Source organism: Giraffa tippelskirchi, chromosome 3 (genome assembly GCF_054371585.1).
Source record: "Giraffa tippelskirchi isolate mGirTip1 chromosome 3, T2T-mGirTip1v1.2.pri, whole genome shotgun sequence".
NCBI lineage: Eukaryota > Metazoa > Chordata > Mammalia > Artiodactyla > Giraffidae > Giraffa > Giraffa tippelskirchi.
The window spans coordinates 63,605,071-63,624,090 of NC_137277.1; the positions used below are offsets into that span (position 1 = coordinate 63,605,071).

Sequence of the window (19,020 nt, forward strand, 5' to 3'; positions counted from 1 at the left end):
TTCTCCTCCTGCCTTCAATCTTTCCCAGCATCAGGGTCTTTTCCAATGAGTCAGTTCTTTGCATCAGGTGGCCAAAGTATTGGAGTTTCAGCTTCAGCATCAGTCCTTCCAATGAATATTCAGGACTGATTTCCTTTAGGATTGATTGGTTAGATCAAGAGTCTTCTCCGACACCACAGTTCAAAAGCATCAGTTCTTTGGCATTCAGCCTTCTTTATGGTCCAGTTCTCACACTTGTACATGACAACTGGAAAAACCATAGCTTTACCTATTTGGACCTCTGTCGGCAAAGTAGCAGACATCTCCTCAAATCTTTATTAGTTGTATTCAGATGGGATATAGTGTTTGTTCTGTTACACCTGATACTTTCTCTGATCTCCTATGGACACACCTGCTGCACTCTTTTTGCTCCTTCTTGTGACAGAATGTGTAAACTTTTATGTGTTCTCTGGTTCTACAGCTCACCAGGCTGGCTGCTGGAAAAGTCCCTTTTGTTGGCAGTAGGTGGTGCTATAGCTCCAGCTCTCCTTTGCCCATAGCCGGTCTGTTATCTGCCAGCTCTCCATCTACTGTTGACCAATAGTGCTCTCACCACCATACAGAAAGCATGTAATAGGAGCCACTACAAAGGCAGTGAGGGGAGGCGGGGAGAGGTTGGTGTTAGGGATGCCTGCTGGCCTTGGGGGAATCCTAGGATGAGCTTCTCCAGGTCAGTAATCAGATTTCCTGCTGAAGTGCTGAGTGCAGTCAGCAGGAAATGTGTTCCTTTAACGCCCTTTGATGGTCTCACTTGACTCCTTCCTGACCTCCCTCCCTGCAGGCATGGATGCCCTGCCTGAGTACTCTGGTTCTGGCAGAGAGAAGTTGGTTCTCCTCCTGCATCCTGCACAGCTGGGGAAGCCAAGCACTTAACTCCCTGTCAGCTAGTTCAGCCTGATGGAGTGTGGCCTTAGGAGAGGGGCAGTGCTGACCAAGGTCCTATTAACCTCTCCAGTGTGTCCTAACTTGTATTGTTTTCCTTCAGTGGCATGCTGTAATTTCCTCTCAGAAAGGCTGGGCTTCTACAAACTCTCTCCTGTTCCTGGGTATCTGATCAGGTCAGCACTGTCCAGGTTTTCCCTGATAGCAGCCAAGAGAGTTTAGGTTCATTACTGGCTCCTGCTGGTTTCCCAGCTTTGGCTAGGGTATGTTTGCTTATTACTGGATGCACAGGCAGGAGAGGCTCCTCCTAGGTCCTTTGAATCTCACTGCTCCTACAGAGGTACTTTTTCTTTGTGGGTGGATGCCTAGTTAGCTATCAAAAAAGGGGGACAAAAAGGAGGGATATCTCATGCTGCCATGATGCTGACATCATCTCCCAGCTTACATTTAAATGTTCGGAACGTGAGATGGTTGACTCATCTTCCTTGGGCTACTTTGGTAAATGTAAGGATAAATGAAGTGCAAGGAGACTCATCAGAAGAATGACATACCTAAACATTTGCAGATATGTCGAACTCCCATGGCTGCCATTTCTGCCCATGTGGTCTGCTGGTTGCTGTACACTGTCCCCAAGCAGCTGTATGCCACCGCATGTGTGCCTTGTTCTCTGGGGACCCCACATGAGCTCTGGGAGCCTTTGCTTTGTGTAATCTCATGTAAATTCTCCTGGACTGGGGAGCATTGGGCAGCAGGAGCACCTCTGTTTAGGGAGGGGCTGCTAATGGAGGGAGGCACCTGTGCCTTCTTGAGCCCTTCCCTCCCAGTACATGAAGGCAATGGCAGGAGCCAACGGGTCCACAGTGACAGGGGCAACACTGATGGTGGGTTTCCTAGACATTCCTAGGTTCTGAATCCTGTGTTTCTAAAAATTCCCAGGACAGTGTACAAGTGGTACAGTTCTGGGCCTTGAATTCAGTACCACTCAGCGTTTCATAGGCATTTCAGCACTTACGATGTGCGTCCAGTTGAAGGCCTTGTTTTCCAATTGTTTCTTATTGCCATGATGTGGTAGGATGATTATGGGCTTTTTGAAGAAAGCTGAGCGCCGAAGAATTGATGCTTTTGAACTGTGGTGTTGGAGAAGACTCTTGAGAGTCCCTTGGACTGCAAGAAGATCTAACCAATCCATCCTAAGGGAGATCGGTCCTGGGTGTTCATTGGAAGGACTGATGTTGAAGCTGAAACTCCAATACTTTGGCCACCTCATGCAAAGAGTTGACTCATTAGAAAAGACCCTAATGCCGGGAAGAACTGGGGGCAGGAGGAGAAGGGGACGACAGAGGATGAGATGGCCGGATGGCATCACCGACTCAATGGACGTGGGTTTGAGTAGACTCTGGGAGTTGGTGATGGACAGGGAGGCCTGGTGTGCTGCGATTCATGGGGTCACAAGGAGTCGGACGCAACTGAGTGACTGAGCTGAACTGAAATTCTCCACATTTCATTTTCTTCATCTGCAAAACTTAGAGAACTTTTTGGTTTGTAGGGCATGAGCTGACTGTCCCTTGAGGTGACACCCTACCTCTCTGTGCCCTGGTGTAAGACCTGGGCCAACTCCTATTTTCCTGGGCTGGGTCCTGTCTGCCTATGAGGTAGTAACAGTGCTCTGCTTGCTGCACTACCTTCCAGGTGGGTCCTCTTTCTACCCTCCCTTGTCTCCTAGGAAGAGGGTGTTCTGGCCCCTTTGAAAGTGGTGGACCTTGCCTGTCTGTTCTTCTGTGTGAATGCATTCTTGTCCTTGTGGATCGTGAACTGCCCACCCTTCCCTCTGAAGTCAGATTTGGTTGTGAACTGTATTCTGGTTGTTGGGATATGAGAAGAGAGACTCCCCCTTCTTCTTGCCTCAGTGGTGCCCAGGTGGGAAGCAGCCTGGGTCTCTTGCGGATCACAGTGAGCAGAGGCCTGTTGACCACATGTGCAGATGCTGAGAGGCTGGCTGGAAGCAGGGGGTGGCCACACCCTACAGGAAGGGGTGGTGCCTTCTTCCAGGGCCAGAGCCCACTGAGCCTGGTTCATAGCTGAAGAGCATCTCATGACTCTTGCTGAGCCGGGGACCTACCTCGGGGGAGTGCCAACTGCTGCCACTTCTCACTGCACTGCCACTGGAGGGAATTTCTGGCACCCATTGCTATTCTGGAGTCTCCTTTGAGAATGTCCCCATGAACCATCTCCTTTCATAGAGGGGTCCAGTTTGCCTAAGAAGCTTCATAAGGAATGAAAGAGGGTTCACCTGCTGGCCGGTGGTTTGGGAGGGCCTGGCAACAAGGGTCTCTGCTCTTTCTCCCCCACCCCCTACTGCTCTTGTGGCTGTTCTTCTTGCCCCGGGTCTTCTGTGTGTGGGAGAGTCAGGGGCCGTGTCTGAGGGGTGGGCCAGCTGCCACCTCACTGGGGGTAGTCTCCTCACTGCCTTTGAGGTCTGAGTGGCAAAGGCAGTTCACATAAGAGCCAGCACAGCCACTTTCTTCTCAGACTTATCTGTTGTCTTCCCACCTGTTATGGTTTGGCAGGGTCTGCATGTTTCCAAACAAACCCCCTCAGCATGAGCACATCCATGTGTCTGTGAGGGAAGGGTGGTTTGGGGATGGCACCCAAGCTAGGTTGTGTTGGCATTTCTGATCCCAGACTAACCCCACAGTGCTGTCTGTCCTCTGTGCATGCATGCTAAGTCACTTCATTCGTGTCCGATTCTTTGCGACCCCATGGACTGTAGCCCACCAGGCTCCTCTGTCCATGGGATTCTCCAGGCAAGAATACTGGAGTGGGTTGCCATGCCCTCCTCCAGGGGATCTTCCTGACCCAGGGATTGAACCCACATTTCTTATGTCTCTTGTATTGGCAGGCAGGTTCTTTACCACAAGCGCCACCTGCAGAGGCAAGGTAGCAGGAGAGGGAGGGTAGGAACATCTGAGACCACCTGTGCACATCTGTATTCTTTGAGAATTAGGAGAAACAGTCATGCCTAATGTGATACTTTCTTATTTTTTTCTTTTCTTGTTTAATTGGAGGAAAATTGCTTTACAATGTTGTGTTGGCTTCTACTGTATAACACAAATTAGTCATTTTACATATATATATATATATATATCCTCTGCCTCTTGAGCTTCCCTTCTCTCCCCCATCACACCGTTCTAGGTCATTACAGAGGGCCAGGCTGGGCTCACTGTGATATATAGCAGCTTCCCGCTAGCTATCTATTTTACACATGATAGTGTGTATATGTCAATGCTACTTCCTCAATTCATCCCACCCACTCCTTCCCCTGCTCTGTCCACAAGTCCATTCTCTATGTCTGCAACTCCACTCCTTCCCTATAAATAGATTCATCAGTATCATTTTTCTATATCCCATTTATATACATTAATATATGATATTTGTCCTTCTCTTTCTGACTTACTTCATTCTCTATAACAAACTCTTCATCTACCTCACTACAACAGATTCACATTCGTTCCTTTATATGGCTGAGTAATATACCACATCTTCTTTATCCATTCCTCTGTCGATGGAAACAAGGTTGCTTCCATGTCCTAGCTATGGTAAATAGTGCTGCAATGAGCATTGAGGTACATGTGTCTTTTTGAATTGTAGTTTTCTCAGGGTATATACCCGGTAGTGGGATTGCTGGGTCATGTTGTAGATATATTCCTAGTCTTTAAGGAATCTCCATGCTGTTCTCCATAATGGCTGTATCAGTTTACATTCCCACCAACAGTGAGAGAGGATTCCCTTTTCTTCCCATCCTGTCCAGCATTTATTGTTCGTAGATGTTTTGATGATAGCCATTCTGATTGGTGTGAGGTGATACCTCATTGTAGTTTTGATTTGCATTTCTCTAATAATGAGTGATGTTGAGCATCTTTTCCTGTATCTATTTGCCATCTCTATGTCTTCTTTGGAGAAATATCTGTTTAGGTCTTCTGCTAATTTTTTGATTGAGTTGCTTGTTTTTCTGATATTGAGCTATATGAGCTGGTTATATATTTTGGAGATTAATCCTTGGCCAGTTGCTTCATTTCAAATTATTTTCTCCCATTCTGAGAGTTGTCTTTTCACCTTGTTTACAGTTTCCTTTGCTGTGCAAAAGCTTTTAAGTTTAATTAGGTTCCATTTGTTTTTATTTTGATTACTCTAGGTGGTGGGTGTTGGAGGACATTGCTGTGATTTATGTCAGAGTGTACTGCCTATGTTTTCCTCTAAGAACTTTATAGTTTCTGGCCTTATATTTTAGTCTTTAATCAACTTTGAGTTTATTTTTGTGTTCTGTGTTAGGAAGTGTTCTAGTTTCATGTTTTTACATGTAGTTGTCCAGTTTTTGCACACTACTTATTGAAGAGACAGTCTTTCCTCCATTGTATATTCTTGCCTCCATCGCCAAAGATAAGATTCCCATAGGTACATGGGTTTATCTCTGGGCTTTCTATCTTTTTCCACTGGTCTATACTTTTGTTTTTTGTGCCTGTACCATACTGTCTTGATGACTGTAGTTTTGTAGTATAGTCTAAAATCAGGAAAGTTGGTTCCTCCAACTTCATTTTTCTTTCTCAAGATTGCTTTGGCTATTTGGGGTCTTTTGTATTTCCATACAAATTGTAAAATTTTTTGTTTCAGTTCTGTGAAAAATGACATTGGTAATTTGATAGGGATTGCATTGAATCTTTAGATTGCTTTGGGTAGTGTGGTCATTTTCACAATACTGATTGTTTCAATGCAAGAACATGGTGTTTCTCTTCGTCTGTCCATGTTCTTTGATTTCTTTTATCAGTGTCTTATAGCTTTTTGCATACAGGTCTTTTGTCTCTTTAAGTAGGTTTATTCTTAGATATTTTATAATATTTGTTGTGGTGGTGAATGGGATTGTTTCCTTTTAGTGTATTGGAATGCAAGAGATTTCTGTGTATTAATTTTGTGATTATAAAATCACCTCAACAAAAATCTTGGGCTCTAAGTCTCAAGCAGCCTGCCCTTAAACAATGCGACTGGAGGAAGTAATATGTTCTCTGTGGCCCCTTGAGGAGGAAACTGCTCAGAAACTTGCTCCTGGACTCCTCCAGACTCTGCCTGATCACAGAGTGTGTGTGTGGTCATAGGAACCCTGAAACAATAATAATATTGATTGGGGGGAAAATAACAGGATAAAGCTGCCCCAGAATAAAAGAGACATGAGACAGAGCAACTAAACCCATGGATGTTCCTTGTTGGACAACTAGGGGCTCAACCTGCTGAAGCCAGCATTCCTCACAGACAGATCAGACAGCCTCAGGGAATTTCGGGAATTTTCCTGGCCACTCCCCCCTCAGACCACCTCCTTAAGGCTCCAGGGCACTGTTCATATTTTGAGAAGACACACCCCTTCACCTTCACCTCCTGATCCTCCAGGCTCAACCCAGTGGGGCCAAAAGTCCCATCTATGTGTTGCTGTAAATCTGGTTTCACAACTAAAACAACAATGGGCCTGCCCAGTCAGGCAGTGTCTGTACTTTGTTTCATGCTATTGAAGGTATAGCCACACTTAAAATTTCCCAGAAACACTGAATTGATGGACATGAAATCATTGGGCTCATTAGCTGAGTTGATAAACATAACAGATAATAATCCTTCCCCACACATAGCCCAAGGTCTCCCAGGTTCACACCGTGCACACAATCCTATGAAGCAGATAGGCGGTATTTTAACATGTCCATTTTACAGAAGAAGACCCTGATTCTCAGAAAGTTTCAACACTTGTCCCAGGGGTACTCTGTGTGAGCAGCAAATCGAGGATGAGAAAATCATGTGCACATTCAGTTTTCTCAATAAACATTTTCTAGTGCCTGGCAAAACTCATCTTGCCTATGGCAACTGCCAAGATTCAGCAAATATTCCAGTACAGAGCAATTTTCTACCTAGAATGAGGGAAATGTTACTTTTTTAGGAAAGACACTATTTCAATTCGATTAAAATGTAAGACTGAGCCCATCTCTAGCACTCAACATGTTAAAATACACTTACCTGTGGGCACAGATAAACCCAGGAGAGCAGGCATGCAAGTTACCTCAAATATAATTAGCACGTAGACCCCAGCGAGGATGACCGCAGCAATGGTCACTTGTGCTTCAACACTTGCATGGAGGTACTGATGAGTCATCAGAAGAGGAACAATCTGTGTCTGCTGGAGGGAGGCTCGGATGCTCATGGAAACAGGCTCTCTGAAGAATGAAGCAAATACCTTACCACTGATAAAGGAAGCACATCTGACATCAACCATTAGTGCTTGCTCCCTCAGCATTCTTCCCAACACCAGTCACCCATAGCTATAACCAGAGCCTGAACAGATCTCAGAGTGCCTAACCTGCCAGATGAGGAGCCCTGAGCACAGGCAAGCTGCGTGAATATATGCACAGCCTTCCCATAGCCAGGCCCCTCTGACACAGCTCCTCAGGCTCCATCAGGTATTGCCTGCCTCACCACAGTGCCACCAGTCCAGCAATGAACAGGGGCAAGAATGTTCACAGTGGTTCAAACCATTTAACTTTCCATCTTACTCCTCAGCACACATTTGACTGTTTGTGTGCATGCTAAGTCACTTCAGTTGTATCTGACTCTGTGCAACCCTAGGGACTATAGCCAGCCAGGCTCCTATGTCCATGGGATTCTCCAGGCAAGAATACTGGAGTGGGTTGCCATGCCCTCCTCCAGGGGATCTTCCTGACCTGTCGGGAGCCGCGTTAGGCATTACTGACAAAATGGAGGCACGGCCCCAACCCCCTCTCCTCATCCCACAGGCACGGTCCAGGGATGAAGGAGTTAGGTCTTGTGATTCCGACTTGTCCTTTCCTTCCTCCGGTTGAGTTGGCTGGAAAGAATGTTATAATCCATAAAGTTAACTATTGACATTTGTTCAAGGATCTTTACAAAGAATGTTCCAGGATGAGCACATAGGCTGCAGCTTGAGGCCATGGGAAACATTGTTATCTGAAACCTGCCTGTAAGGGGAATGTTTATGGCAAAAGAAGTTTGCTGAGTTTAGGGGTTAGGAATAATTAAGAATAGTTAGAAGCTAAAAGTTTAAGGTACGTTGTAGTGTTGGCATATTTTGATATAGCTTATAGAAACTAGGAATTTTAGAGATACTAATAGCTAAAGAAGTCTTTTTAGGAGTTAATGAGCTCAAGCAGGATTTAGAAAGATAAGAAATAAACTGAGGAATGTGGTATGCAGCCCAGAGACAAACTTGAGTTACAATGTAATCACAAGGACACTTAAGAGGGAACCTGAAGGACAACAATGATTTATGGAGACAGTAAATCTGGGTGAGGGGAAACTGAAGATGTCATACCTCTGACCTAATGCTTTTGTAAAAGTATAAAAGAAAACCTGATGCTTCAAATAAACATGCAGCCCAGTGCTTTGAGCGAGAAACTGCATCATTTTCTCCGCCGACCCCGTTCATCTCTTCAGTGCTTCCCTGGCTGCTGGAGCTGGACTCCGGCACTGACCCAGGGGTCGAACCTGTGTCTCTTATGACTCTGGTATTGGCAGGTGGGTTCTTTACCACTAGTACCACCTGGGAACCCCATACTAACAAATAGCAAATCCAACAATTCTCGCATGTGAGAAATTTGGAAAAGGGTCATGTGCAACCTGAGAACAGGTAGTCAGGTTGTCACTAATGGTGGGAAAACACCAGGAATGAGAAGCATGCAGATCAACAGTATGTGGCCTGGTGAAAATAAAGACTCTAAAATTTCAGTAACTGTTCTGAGCTAAATTGTGTCCCCTCAAAATTCATATCTGGACATCCTAGTTCTCCATACTTCAGGATGTGACTGTATTTGGAGACAAGGTCTTCACAAAGGTGATTAAGTGAAAAACAGTGACACCAACATGACTGGTGTCCTTGTAAGAAAAGGAATTTGGGGCACAGAGATGCAGAGGGATGACCACGTGAGGACACGGGGAGAAGATAGCATCTACACACCAAAGAGAGGGGCCTCAGGAGAGACATACCCTGCTGACAACTTGAGGAAATAGATGTCTACTGTTTAAGCCACCTGTCTGTGGTATTTATTATAGCAGGGCTAGCAAACTTTTATAGTAACCAAAAGTACAGATTTAACATGGAATGGCATTACAGAAAAAAGAATTCTAAGATATACCAGAATTCCCCATTGTGTAGCTTCATGATATTAATGAATTTAAAGTATCAGCTATAAAATATAGTTTGCTTCAAAATGAGTTCTGCAATCTTACTTCCTGACACCTGTGGTTTTGACGCCCACCACAGACTCATGATCACTGGCTACACAAGAGGAGCAACTCCAAGCCCATAGCTATTCATAACTGGAGTCCCAAGGGTCACACACTTCTCTAGGGAACATGTCCCAGAGGAGCTTCCCTGAGACTTCAATCACCAAGACCTACCTGCTAAGAACCTCAAAGGTCCTGCTCACCACCACATGCTCACTTCTGCTTGGATTTAAAAATATCGTCCAGTTATGAGTGACCTGCAAAAGTCAAAGCATGAAATCCTGGTAAGGCTTTGAACCTGAGCCAGCAGCTGGGGTCCAGTAGTGTTCAGGGTAGGTGCTTGTCTAGAATAAGGAAATAAGAAAGAGAAGAGCACAAGTCCTTTTCACACAGAGATGTTAGAGACAGCCAGGTGATGTGCAGCTAGAAACATCCATAATTTGGAGGGCTGTGTTTAAGAAAAAGAATATGGAAATACAAATACAGAATTCATGCACAAAGACACAAAAATTCATAAGTAAATATAACCCATTAAGAGAAAAGGAAATCACTGCACGTTACTGGAGACACAGTCTTCTGAACCCACTGGGCAACTGACCAGAAAGACTGCTTTCTGTTTGCAAACTGTTGGCAGGAAACTTTCCACACCCAGGCCCCAGAAGCCTGCGGGGGCGGGGCGGGAGGTGGGTGTGGGCTGAGGATGAGTTTCCATTTTTACAAGCCAAAGCGCCCTTGTCAAGGGCAGGGGAGTGGAAAGCCAGATGAAAGGGGCCAGATGTGTGCAGAGATGGAGGTGCTGGTGGGGCAGCAGCGGGAGGCCTGGCTATGGCTGCTGGGGAAATTTCAGTGGGAGGACAGAAGTATTGCCACCCACAAATCATAAAGAAAATGAAAAACAGGAACTCTGAAATTGGTCAAAGCCTGAATGAGAGATCACAACTTCTCTTAAAACTTTCATGTTTGGAAAGAGTGTATCAGGAAAAAAAAAAAACCCTTCAGTAAATATCTCCTGTGTTGTGTTTCTGGAGCAGGGAAGCTCAATACAGACCCAAGGGTAGGCAACTATTAATGTGTCAGCAGGCTACAAAAGGTCATGCACTCCTCCACACAAGGTCACAGAGGGAACCATCAGCAGATTAAGTGTGCCCACCTCATCTTTACTGAGGAACCCTTGCCAGCTGAAACTCCAATAATTTGGCCACCTGTTGCAAAGAGCTGACTCATTGTAAAAGTCCCTGATGCTGGGAAGGATTGAGGGCAGGAGGAGAAGGGGACGACAGAGGATGAGATGGTTGGATGGCATCACCGACTCGATGGACATGGGCTTGGGTGGACTCTGGGAGTTGGTGATGGACAGGGAGGCCTGGCGTGCTGTGGTTCATAGGGTCACAAGGAGTCAGACACGACTGAGCGACTGAACTGAACTGAACTTGCCAGCAAACTATGCAATGCATACAGGGAAGCCAAGTTTATGTCCTAAGACCATGGCCAGAGCAACCGGTTTAGAACATCAGTGCTGCATCAGCCATTGTCCATGAAACTGCAGCCTTCTTCATAATAAGACTTTAGCTCTGGGGACACTGTTCTGTATGGCAGAAAAATGTGACAGGTGCTGTACCCACCATTACTGAAGTTATACTCCATTTTGGATGACACAGCCTCGTATACCAGCAGCATTTCCTTCTATTAGTTGTAACAGGGAAAATGTGTAAACTAGGGATATGACTTCATATGGAAGTCATCATGGAAATCCAGGGGAGTCCCTGGGACCAGGATTTTGGGGACAAGAGAGAGAGACTAGGCCTTGTCTGGGCTCTGGGACATGGTGGCTGGGACTGCTGACTCTCCTAACCTTTGCAGTATGTGAACTAAAGTCCTTGCCTTAGACGCTGAGCACAAGGTCATATTGGTACAGAAGCAGAAGCTCAAGGAAAGCAGACACAGTCTTAGCTAAGAGTCCACAAACTCAAGGGAACCATGGTATTGAACTATCTTCTGTACCATGAGGTAAGTCTCAGGTTTAACTGCACGTTCAAATATTTGTTCCCCTGAATTGCCAAAAAAAACACTCTAAATTGAAAAAAAAAGAAACCTCAAAAGCCTGACTTTACTGAAATTGTGAGAGTTTTATAACCACCTTAGAGAAAAGAGAATTTCCACGAGAAAGTAAAAGATAACAGCTTGCCTAATAATGGTGTCATTGCCCTAGGATTCCCATCAAATCCATTCAAGAAGAAATTCAATTTATAAAGAAATAAAATGAGTTTTTACAATTCTTTTCAAAACTTTTAAGTGTAACCTGCTGTGGCCGCCGCCACCTGGAGCCTGGAGTGTTAGCCTGGGTAACCTCCACCACCACGTGCTCTTCTCTCCCGAGACGACTTGGGCCACTGGCCACCAGGGCCCCTGCCAGGTCCACCCGGAGCAGCATGGAGTCTGCATGGCTGCTGAGGTTCACAGCTGGGAGAGTGTCAAGGTAAACCACAGCACAAGAGGGAGAGGCCTGGATTGCTCCTCCCCGCCCCTCCCCTCCCAGGGAACACCCATCTCGGAAGGTACACAAAGAAAGGAACATCCAGGCCATCCCTTCCATCTGCCCTGACTGCCCCTACTTCTTCAGCTTCTTTAATTGTGTTTTGAATCATCTGCTTTAACATCTAGCTGGTGTCTCACATCCTACTATCATCTCGGCTACCACTCTTGGCAGCCAGAATAAAACACCTGTCCCAGTTCCTGGACTCATGGTGAGCAGCAGACAGGATGGCTTCCTGAACGAACAGATGAACTAATCCACAGCAATGCCCAAATCCTAAGGTGGCTGGTGAGAAATCACAGGGAGAACTGAACAAGAAATCCAAAATTGGCTAAACCAGTGAATTCCATTGCAGTGAGAGGAGGGAAATCCCTTCAGAGCTTGTGAAGGACTCCGTATCAGGGAAGTTACAGGGAAACGAGGCTCCTTCCTCTCAAAATGTAACCCTCATGCACTTACGTCCCCACCACAGCCTGGCCCTTCATTCCTACATCCTGCACTGGTGTGCTGCACAGATGTAAGGGTCTGCGCTCTCAGGCTTCCTCTCTCTGTGCCAGCTGACTCTCACCTCTGCTGCAAGGTCTGGAGCCCACGCCATGGATTCTAAACAGCAGCTAGCCCAGCTATTTAGCTCCAGAAGAGAAAGCTGCTGTAGGTGCAAAAAGATGAATCTCAAAATGATCTATGTTTTGTGTGAGGTCTCAAAAGTCTTAGCAGCAGCTCACTGACTGCAGGACGATTCAGTGACCAATTCCTTTACTCTTCCTTAAAACCTTAAAAGAAACAGATGGTTTATGGAGCTGACGTGGGAAAAGGCAGAACTTCACTGTTGCCAGAGTGTTTACAGGATTTGAATAGATTGTTGGGAAATGCCAGTGAATAGTTAACCCTTTTTAAAATTCCTCCAGCAAAATTCACTGGATTTTTTTTTATATATATTTATTTAAAAACAACAACAACAAAATAAGTACAAAAATATCCTGATAAAGAAAGTGTTTTTCACTATCTGACATAAATCACAGCAGGATCCTCTATGACCCACCTTCCAGAGTAATGGAAATAAAAGCAAAAATAAACAAATGGGATCTAATTAAAATTAAAAGCTTTTGCACAATGAAGGAAACTATAAGCAAGGTGAAAAGACAGCCTTCAGAATGGGAGAAAATAATAGCAAACAAAGCAACTGACAAAGAATTAATCTCAAAAATATACAAGCAGTTTATGCAGCTCAATTTCAGAAAAATAAATGACCTAATCAAAAAATGGGCCAAAGAACTAAACAGACATTTCTCCAAAGAAGACATACAGATGGCTAACAAACACATGAAAAGATGCTCAACATCACTCATTATCAGAGAAATGCAAATCAAAACCACAATGGGGTACCATATCATACTGGTCAGACTTTTGGCTGCTATCCAAAAGTCCACAAACAATAAATGCTCAAGAGAGTGTGGAGAAAAGGGAACCCTCTTACATTGTTGGTGGGAATGAAAACTAGTACAGCCCACTATGGAGAACAGTGTGGAGATTCCTTAAAAACTGGACATAGAACTGCCATATGACCCAGCAATCCCACTGCTGGGCATACACATCGAGGAAACCAGAATTGAAAGAGAGACATGTACCCCAGTGTTCATTGCAGCACTGTTTATAATAGCCAGGACATGGAAGCAACCTAGATGTCCTTCAGCAGACGAATGGATAAGAAAGCTGTGGTACATATACACAATGTAATATTACTCAGCTATTAAAAAGAATGCATTTGAATCAGTTCTAATGAGGTGGATGAAACTGGAACCTAATATACAGAGTGAAGTAAGTCAGAAAGAAAAACACCGATGCAGTATATTAATGCATATATATGGAATTTGGAAAGATGGTAACAATGACCCTATATGCAAGACAACAAAAGAGACACAGATGTAAAGAACAGACTTTTGGACTCTGTGGGAGAAGGCCAGGGAGGGATGATTTGAAAGAGCAGCATTGAAACATGTATATTGTCATACGTGAAATAGATCGCCAGTCCAGGTTCCATGCATCAGACAGGGAGCTCAGGGCTGGTGCACTGGGAAGACACTGAGGGATGGGATGGGGAGGGAGGTAGGAGGGGGTTCAGGATGGGGGAGACATGTACACCCATGGCTGATTCATGTCAATGTATGGCAAAAACCACAATATTGTAAAGTAATTAGCCTCCAATTAAAATAAATTGATTAATTTTTAAAAAGGTGTTTTTATCAGCACTGTTTTCTATATTAGAGCTGAGAATGGGCAGCCAGCTCTTGGCTAGAAAGCATCTACACACAGCTATGTTGCTACATGGCTTCCAAAAAGGACAAAAGGCAAACAGAAGTCACACATGAGGCAGGATATAGTAGGGAAAGGCCCAAAGAGACACTGACGATTCTGCCACACTGAAATTATTCCTGTCTTGGTCTTTCCCCAAGGCAGACACATGATATATATGGAGTGGGTAAAGATATTTCAGCACCGAATAAACTTTAGAGACCTTACAGAAACCCAGGAGATGGATCAGCACTGTTGAAGGCTAATATCAGAAAAGCAGAGGCTTCTTCTTCTTCTAATGGTGTAATGAATGTTTATGGGGCTTCCCTGGTACCTCAGCCGGTAAAGGATCTGCCTGCAATGCAGGAGACCCCAGTTCAGTTCCTGGGTGGGGAAGATCCCCTGGAAGAGGCCATGGCAACCTACTCCAATATTCTTGCCTGGAGAATCCCCATGAACAGAGATGCCTGGTGGGGTACAATCTTCGGGGTTGCAAAGAGTCAGACTGAGCGACCAATTAGAGCACAGCACATTGCAAACAAAGAGCACGAAGAATGGAACAAGGCCTTTGTCCTTGCGGGGGTGTCACACCCTAACAGGAAAATTAAAACACAATATGATTAACCACCACTCAAATGGAGTGCACATAAAATACAAGGGACACTGGACCACAGGTACCTCTGCCCTCCTTTCCCTCTGTCTTTACAGATGCCCACATTGTGCCTGGGAGTCAAAGCCCACTGCAATATTCTGCTGTCAGGAGTGACTTATGGATCCCAGCAACTTGGACGTGTGGTCTAGCCCACCCTGCAGGTAGCTTTGATCCTTGCCTTCCAGCCATGCTGAAAGGTCTGCTCTGCTAAAGTCATATCTTGCCTTTGCCTCAGAGGCCTCCCTCAAACCTAGAGAACCCCATTATCTTTTGAGATCTTGCTCAAGCTCTCCTCTCCTTAAACCCTTCCTGGTCATCCACAGCTTGAGAGGATCCTCACTCCTTCCTGTGACCTCTGTAGATCAGGCTTACTCTGTTAAAGTGCTCACTCACAACATACTATGGTCTGTTTTAGATTTTTCTCCCCACTGGTCTAGCTCCTCAAGCGAAGAAACTACATGCTATTCATTACTCTACTTCTCTGGAGACCAACATGATTCTCACCACATTTTATGTCCAAAAAAATCTTTGTCTAACTAATAAATATTTGTTTACAGTATCATCCTTCAAGTCCTTTGAACCTATACCAGAGTCCCAGCCAGACCAGGTCATGGAAGAGAGAAGACAAAGAAATCATCTTCTTCCTCTGTTGCATCCAACCATGGTCCTCTTGCTTTTCCCATTACTCAAATCCACGACTCAAATTTAAGCTGTCTTTCGAGCTTGACTTGACCCAATCCCACTGTGAGCACCGGGGCCACTCTCCTGGGAGTTCCCGGCTCACAGTCTCCATACTGTTCTTCTAACAAGCAGAACATCTACTCTGCTCTGGTGTTCTCAGCACAGAGAACTATGTCCTGAAGGCCCATGCATGATGGAAAGAAAGGCACATAAGCAAAGTACTTCTGAACTGCCAGCAATGTGCTGCTGCAGCACACGGAACAAATCTGTGAGGTTCACCTAAACTGTGGAGTCTCTCAGGCTTCTCCTTCATTTTGCTTCAGAGCTTATCTAACGCTAGGCTCAGAAGCACTGGCCAGAACCTCCTCCTTGACCAAACTTGAGTCAGGATCCTCTGAGCCCTCTTCTCGACTAGGCCTTGACCTTCGCCTGGTGAGCCACCAAATAGGGATGTTAACATCTTCTAGGCTCTTCTTCTTCCATGAACTCCAGCAAGTGCTCACAGGGACAATGAGTGGAATGGGGAGACCCCTGAGTAAGCTTGAATTTGCTAGGGAAGCACATCAAATCTGGTAGTCCAAGAGTACAACAGCACCCTAAGAGCTGGGGGCAGGTAAGATGAAAAAGCAGCCCTGCCCCTGAAGGATGGGTAGGAACAGTGCAGGGCCTGGTGAGCAGATGAAAGAAGGCTGAGAAACTCTAGGCATCTGGGGCACCGACGGTTACCATGGCAACCATAGACCACAACACAGCCAGCATTCAACTGGATTTACATAACTCCCCTTGGCCCACGGAAGTTAAGCTGTGTTCACCTCCAAGCTTAAAACTTCATCTCTGTGCTATGGACTGAATGTCCATGTCCTCCTCCAAGGGATCTTCCTGACTCAGGGATGGAATCCATGTCGTCTGCGTCTCCTGCATCAGCAGGCAGATTCTTTACCACTGAGGCACCTGCGGAGCCTGGGTCTCTAAGGAAATAACTGAAAGTAAATGAGGTCATAGGTTGAGGCCCAGATTTGATAGTATCAGTGTTCTTGACACCAGAGAGCTCTCACTCTTTACACACACACACACACACACACACACACACAAACACAGGAGACATAGCAAGAAGGTGGCCATCTGAAACCCAGAAAGAGAGTGCTCACTAGAAACCAAATCAGCCCATCCTGACCTTAGATGTCCAGCCTCTAGAACTGTGAGAAATAAATGTCTGTTGCTTAAGTCATCCAGGTTGTGGTATTCTGTTGTAGCAGCTGAGACCACAAAATGGCAAGAGATCCCAGAGGATAAGAAACCAAGCAATCATCAAACTCAGATGACACTGCCAAGGAAAGAACCAATGAACTTAAAGCTAGGTAAAGAGGAACGATTTAAGCTAAAACATAAGAGGGAAGGGGCTGGGGGTGGGGTTGGGGGGACAGAAAGAGCATCCAACAGCCACAGAAAGCCGGGCCTTAACTGAAATACACTGTTGGTTTGCTGTCACCTTTCCATGGGGAATCTCCCCACCACCAACCCACTACAGTCTCACTAAAGCCCCCTTCCTTTATGTTTTGAAGCCTCATCTTTCAACAAACATCCTGAAGGAACAAAACACACATGGGGAGTAATCATGATTGCTTATGTTGTGATCTTGGGCAACCATCATAATAGTTCTCAGATCTTTTCACTTTGTGACTCAACCATGGGTGACTGTCCATCTCAAAAAAGGTTCAGATACAGTAGCTTTCCAGCGGTGACACAGCCAGCAACTGCCAGAGCTTTCCTTGATCTGGATACAGGCTAAATAGAATCTGTAACAATCAGAAACATTTAATGATAGATTTGTGGTATGAGAGCAATAGGATTTATGTAACTTTGATAAGAGCTGAAAATAGGGTTATAATTGTGCTGCTTGATGTATCCAAAATTTACCTGCTTACTCTGAATAGCTTTTCTGAGATATTAAAAGATAAAATTCTGATCCATTAAACTATTTTTTTTTTGCTACAATGGGCCTTGATTATTGACATTTGACAGTTTTAAGGATTGACTACCCAGCCTTAAAATTAAATTGTCAGAGGAGAGTAAACGAGGTTTTCCACGGGAGAGTGGGGAATACAACCCATATGATGATGAGAGCTCACACTGTGGAATTTTCAGAGCACCTTATACACCCTCAGAAACTAAATTAAAGTGATGATGAGATAACAGATTGCTGCTGCTGCTGCTGCTGCTGCGTCGCTTCAGTCGTGTCCGACTCTGTGCGACCCCATAGACGGCAGCCCACCAGGCTCCGCCATCCCTGGGATTCTCCAGGCAAGAATACTGGAGTGGGTTGTCATTTCCTTCTCCAGTGCATGAAAGGGAAAAGTGAAAGTGAAGTCGCTCAGTCGTGTCCGACTCTCAGCGACCCCATGGACTGTAGCCTACCAGTCTCCTCCATCCATGGGATTTTCCAGGCAAGAGTACTGGAGTGGGGTGCCATTGCCTTCTCCGAGATAACAGATTACAGAGGTTCAAAACAAATTCCTCAAATTCTGTTTTTGTTGTGTCCACAAAACATCAAAATTTCAATTACCAGAAGAGTGAAGACCAGACACAGAGCTCAGGTGAGCTCACAGGGATCAGGTGAGTCTTGGCCCACCCATACCTCCTCCTTGAAAATCCCAGTACACCCACCCACCAGGCTGTGCTAAGCAACTGGGTCTTCAGAAACACACAATTGTTTGAATAGGAAGTAGAGAGGCAAATTGGTAACCAAAAAAGTAAACTCATGAAGTTTTCAGTTCATTGTAATTGTTTTTAGCCTAGATTTCCTTTCTCTGGACCCCTCCTCTCCTCTCTTGTGGGTTATTAAAGAGTTGCCTGTATTCAATTCAATTCAGCCAATGTTGACTTCATGCACCCTTCTGTCTGAGATGCAACGTTGTTCTCTACACATCACACTGAGAAGAGAAGACTCTGGTCATGCACTATCCTGCACATGCATAGAACCCCAGTCCTCGTGCCCACACACACCAATAATGAAGACCATGTATTTGCAGCTACACATGGTCACATACACACAGCTTCCAATCACACAGGGCACCCAGCAGAGCTGTCACCACAGGCTGCCTGCTGAGAAGAGCCATAACCACACCAGGCCTGGAGTCCACAGGCTGCCCTTTGAGAAGGGCCATAGCCACACCAGGCCTGGAATCCACAGGCTGCCCGCTGAGAAGAGCCATAGCCACACCAGGCCTGGAGTCCACAGGGCACAGGTATGGAAACACTACTTACCCACCCCTTCCTTGCTCACAATCTCATACCCTGTCACATACTGGGGTCTCTCAAAAATGGCCCACACAGAGTATCCTATGCCAATGCTAAAATTAGATAATAGTTTTTAACTGCAGAAATAACTCCCTAGGCACACACACAAGCTCAAAATGGTCACAGGCCACAAAAGACCTACTTGTCCCACAGAGGATTGCACACACACAAACACACAGGCAGACATGGATCATCACATCCACACACACAGATTGGGTGGGGGGAGGCTCACAGTTGCTCATTCAGCAAATATATTTTAAGTGCCTACGATGTGATCTTGGCTAGGGCCACATCAGGGCACATACCACACAAATGCTGGCAATGACACTCATGACACCTCAAGTCAGAGGAGCACTCA

The 19,020-nt window shown here is 45.4% G+C and overlaps 1 protein-coding gene across 4 annotated transcripts in view; it reads right to left on the reverse strand.

Moving 5' to 3' along the window:
* The window catches only part of OCA2 (OCA2 melanosomal transmembrane protein), a 302,523-nt gene that overhangs the window by 204,952 nt on the left and 78,551 nt on the right, over window positions 1-19,020 (reverse strand). For 3 of the 4 annotated variants that reach the window (XR_014080337.1, XM_081583080.1, XM_081583081.1), the window contains 2 exons: window positions 9,382-9,464; window positions 7,013-7,166 (listed from right to left, as the gene is read on the reverse strand). Coding sequence is in view for 3 of the 4 variants with exons in the window: in XM_081583080.1 (XP_081439206.1) it covers window positions 7,013-7,166; window positions 9,382-9,464 (237 nt within the window). In the remaining variant the exon portion in view is untranslated. Of the gene's footprint in view, window positions 1-7,012; window positions 7,167-9,381; window positions 9,465-11,506; window positions 11,668-17,088; window positions 17,162-19,020 lie in introns of all 4 variants that reach the window. The other variant, XM_081583078.1, reaches the window with a different exon arrangement.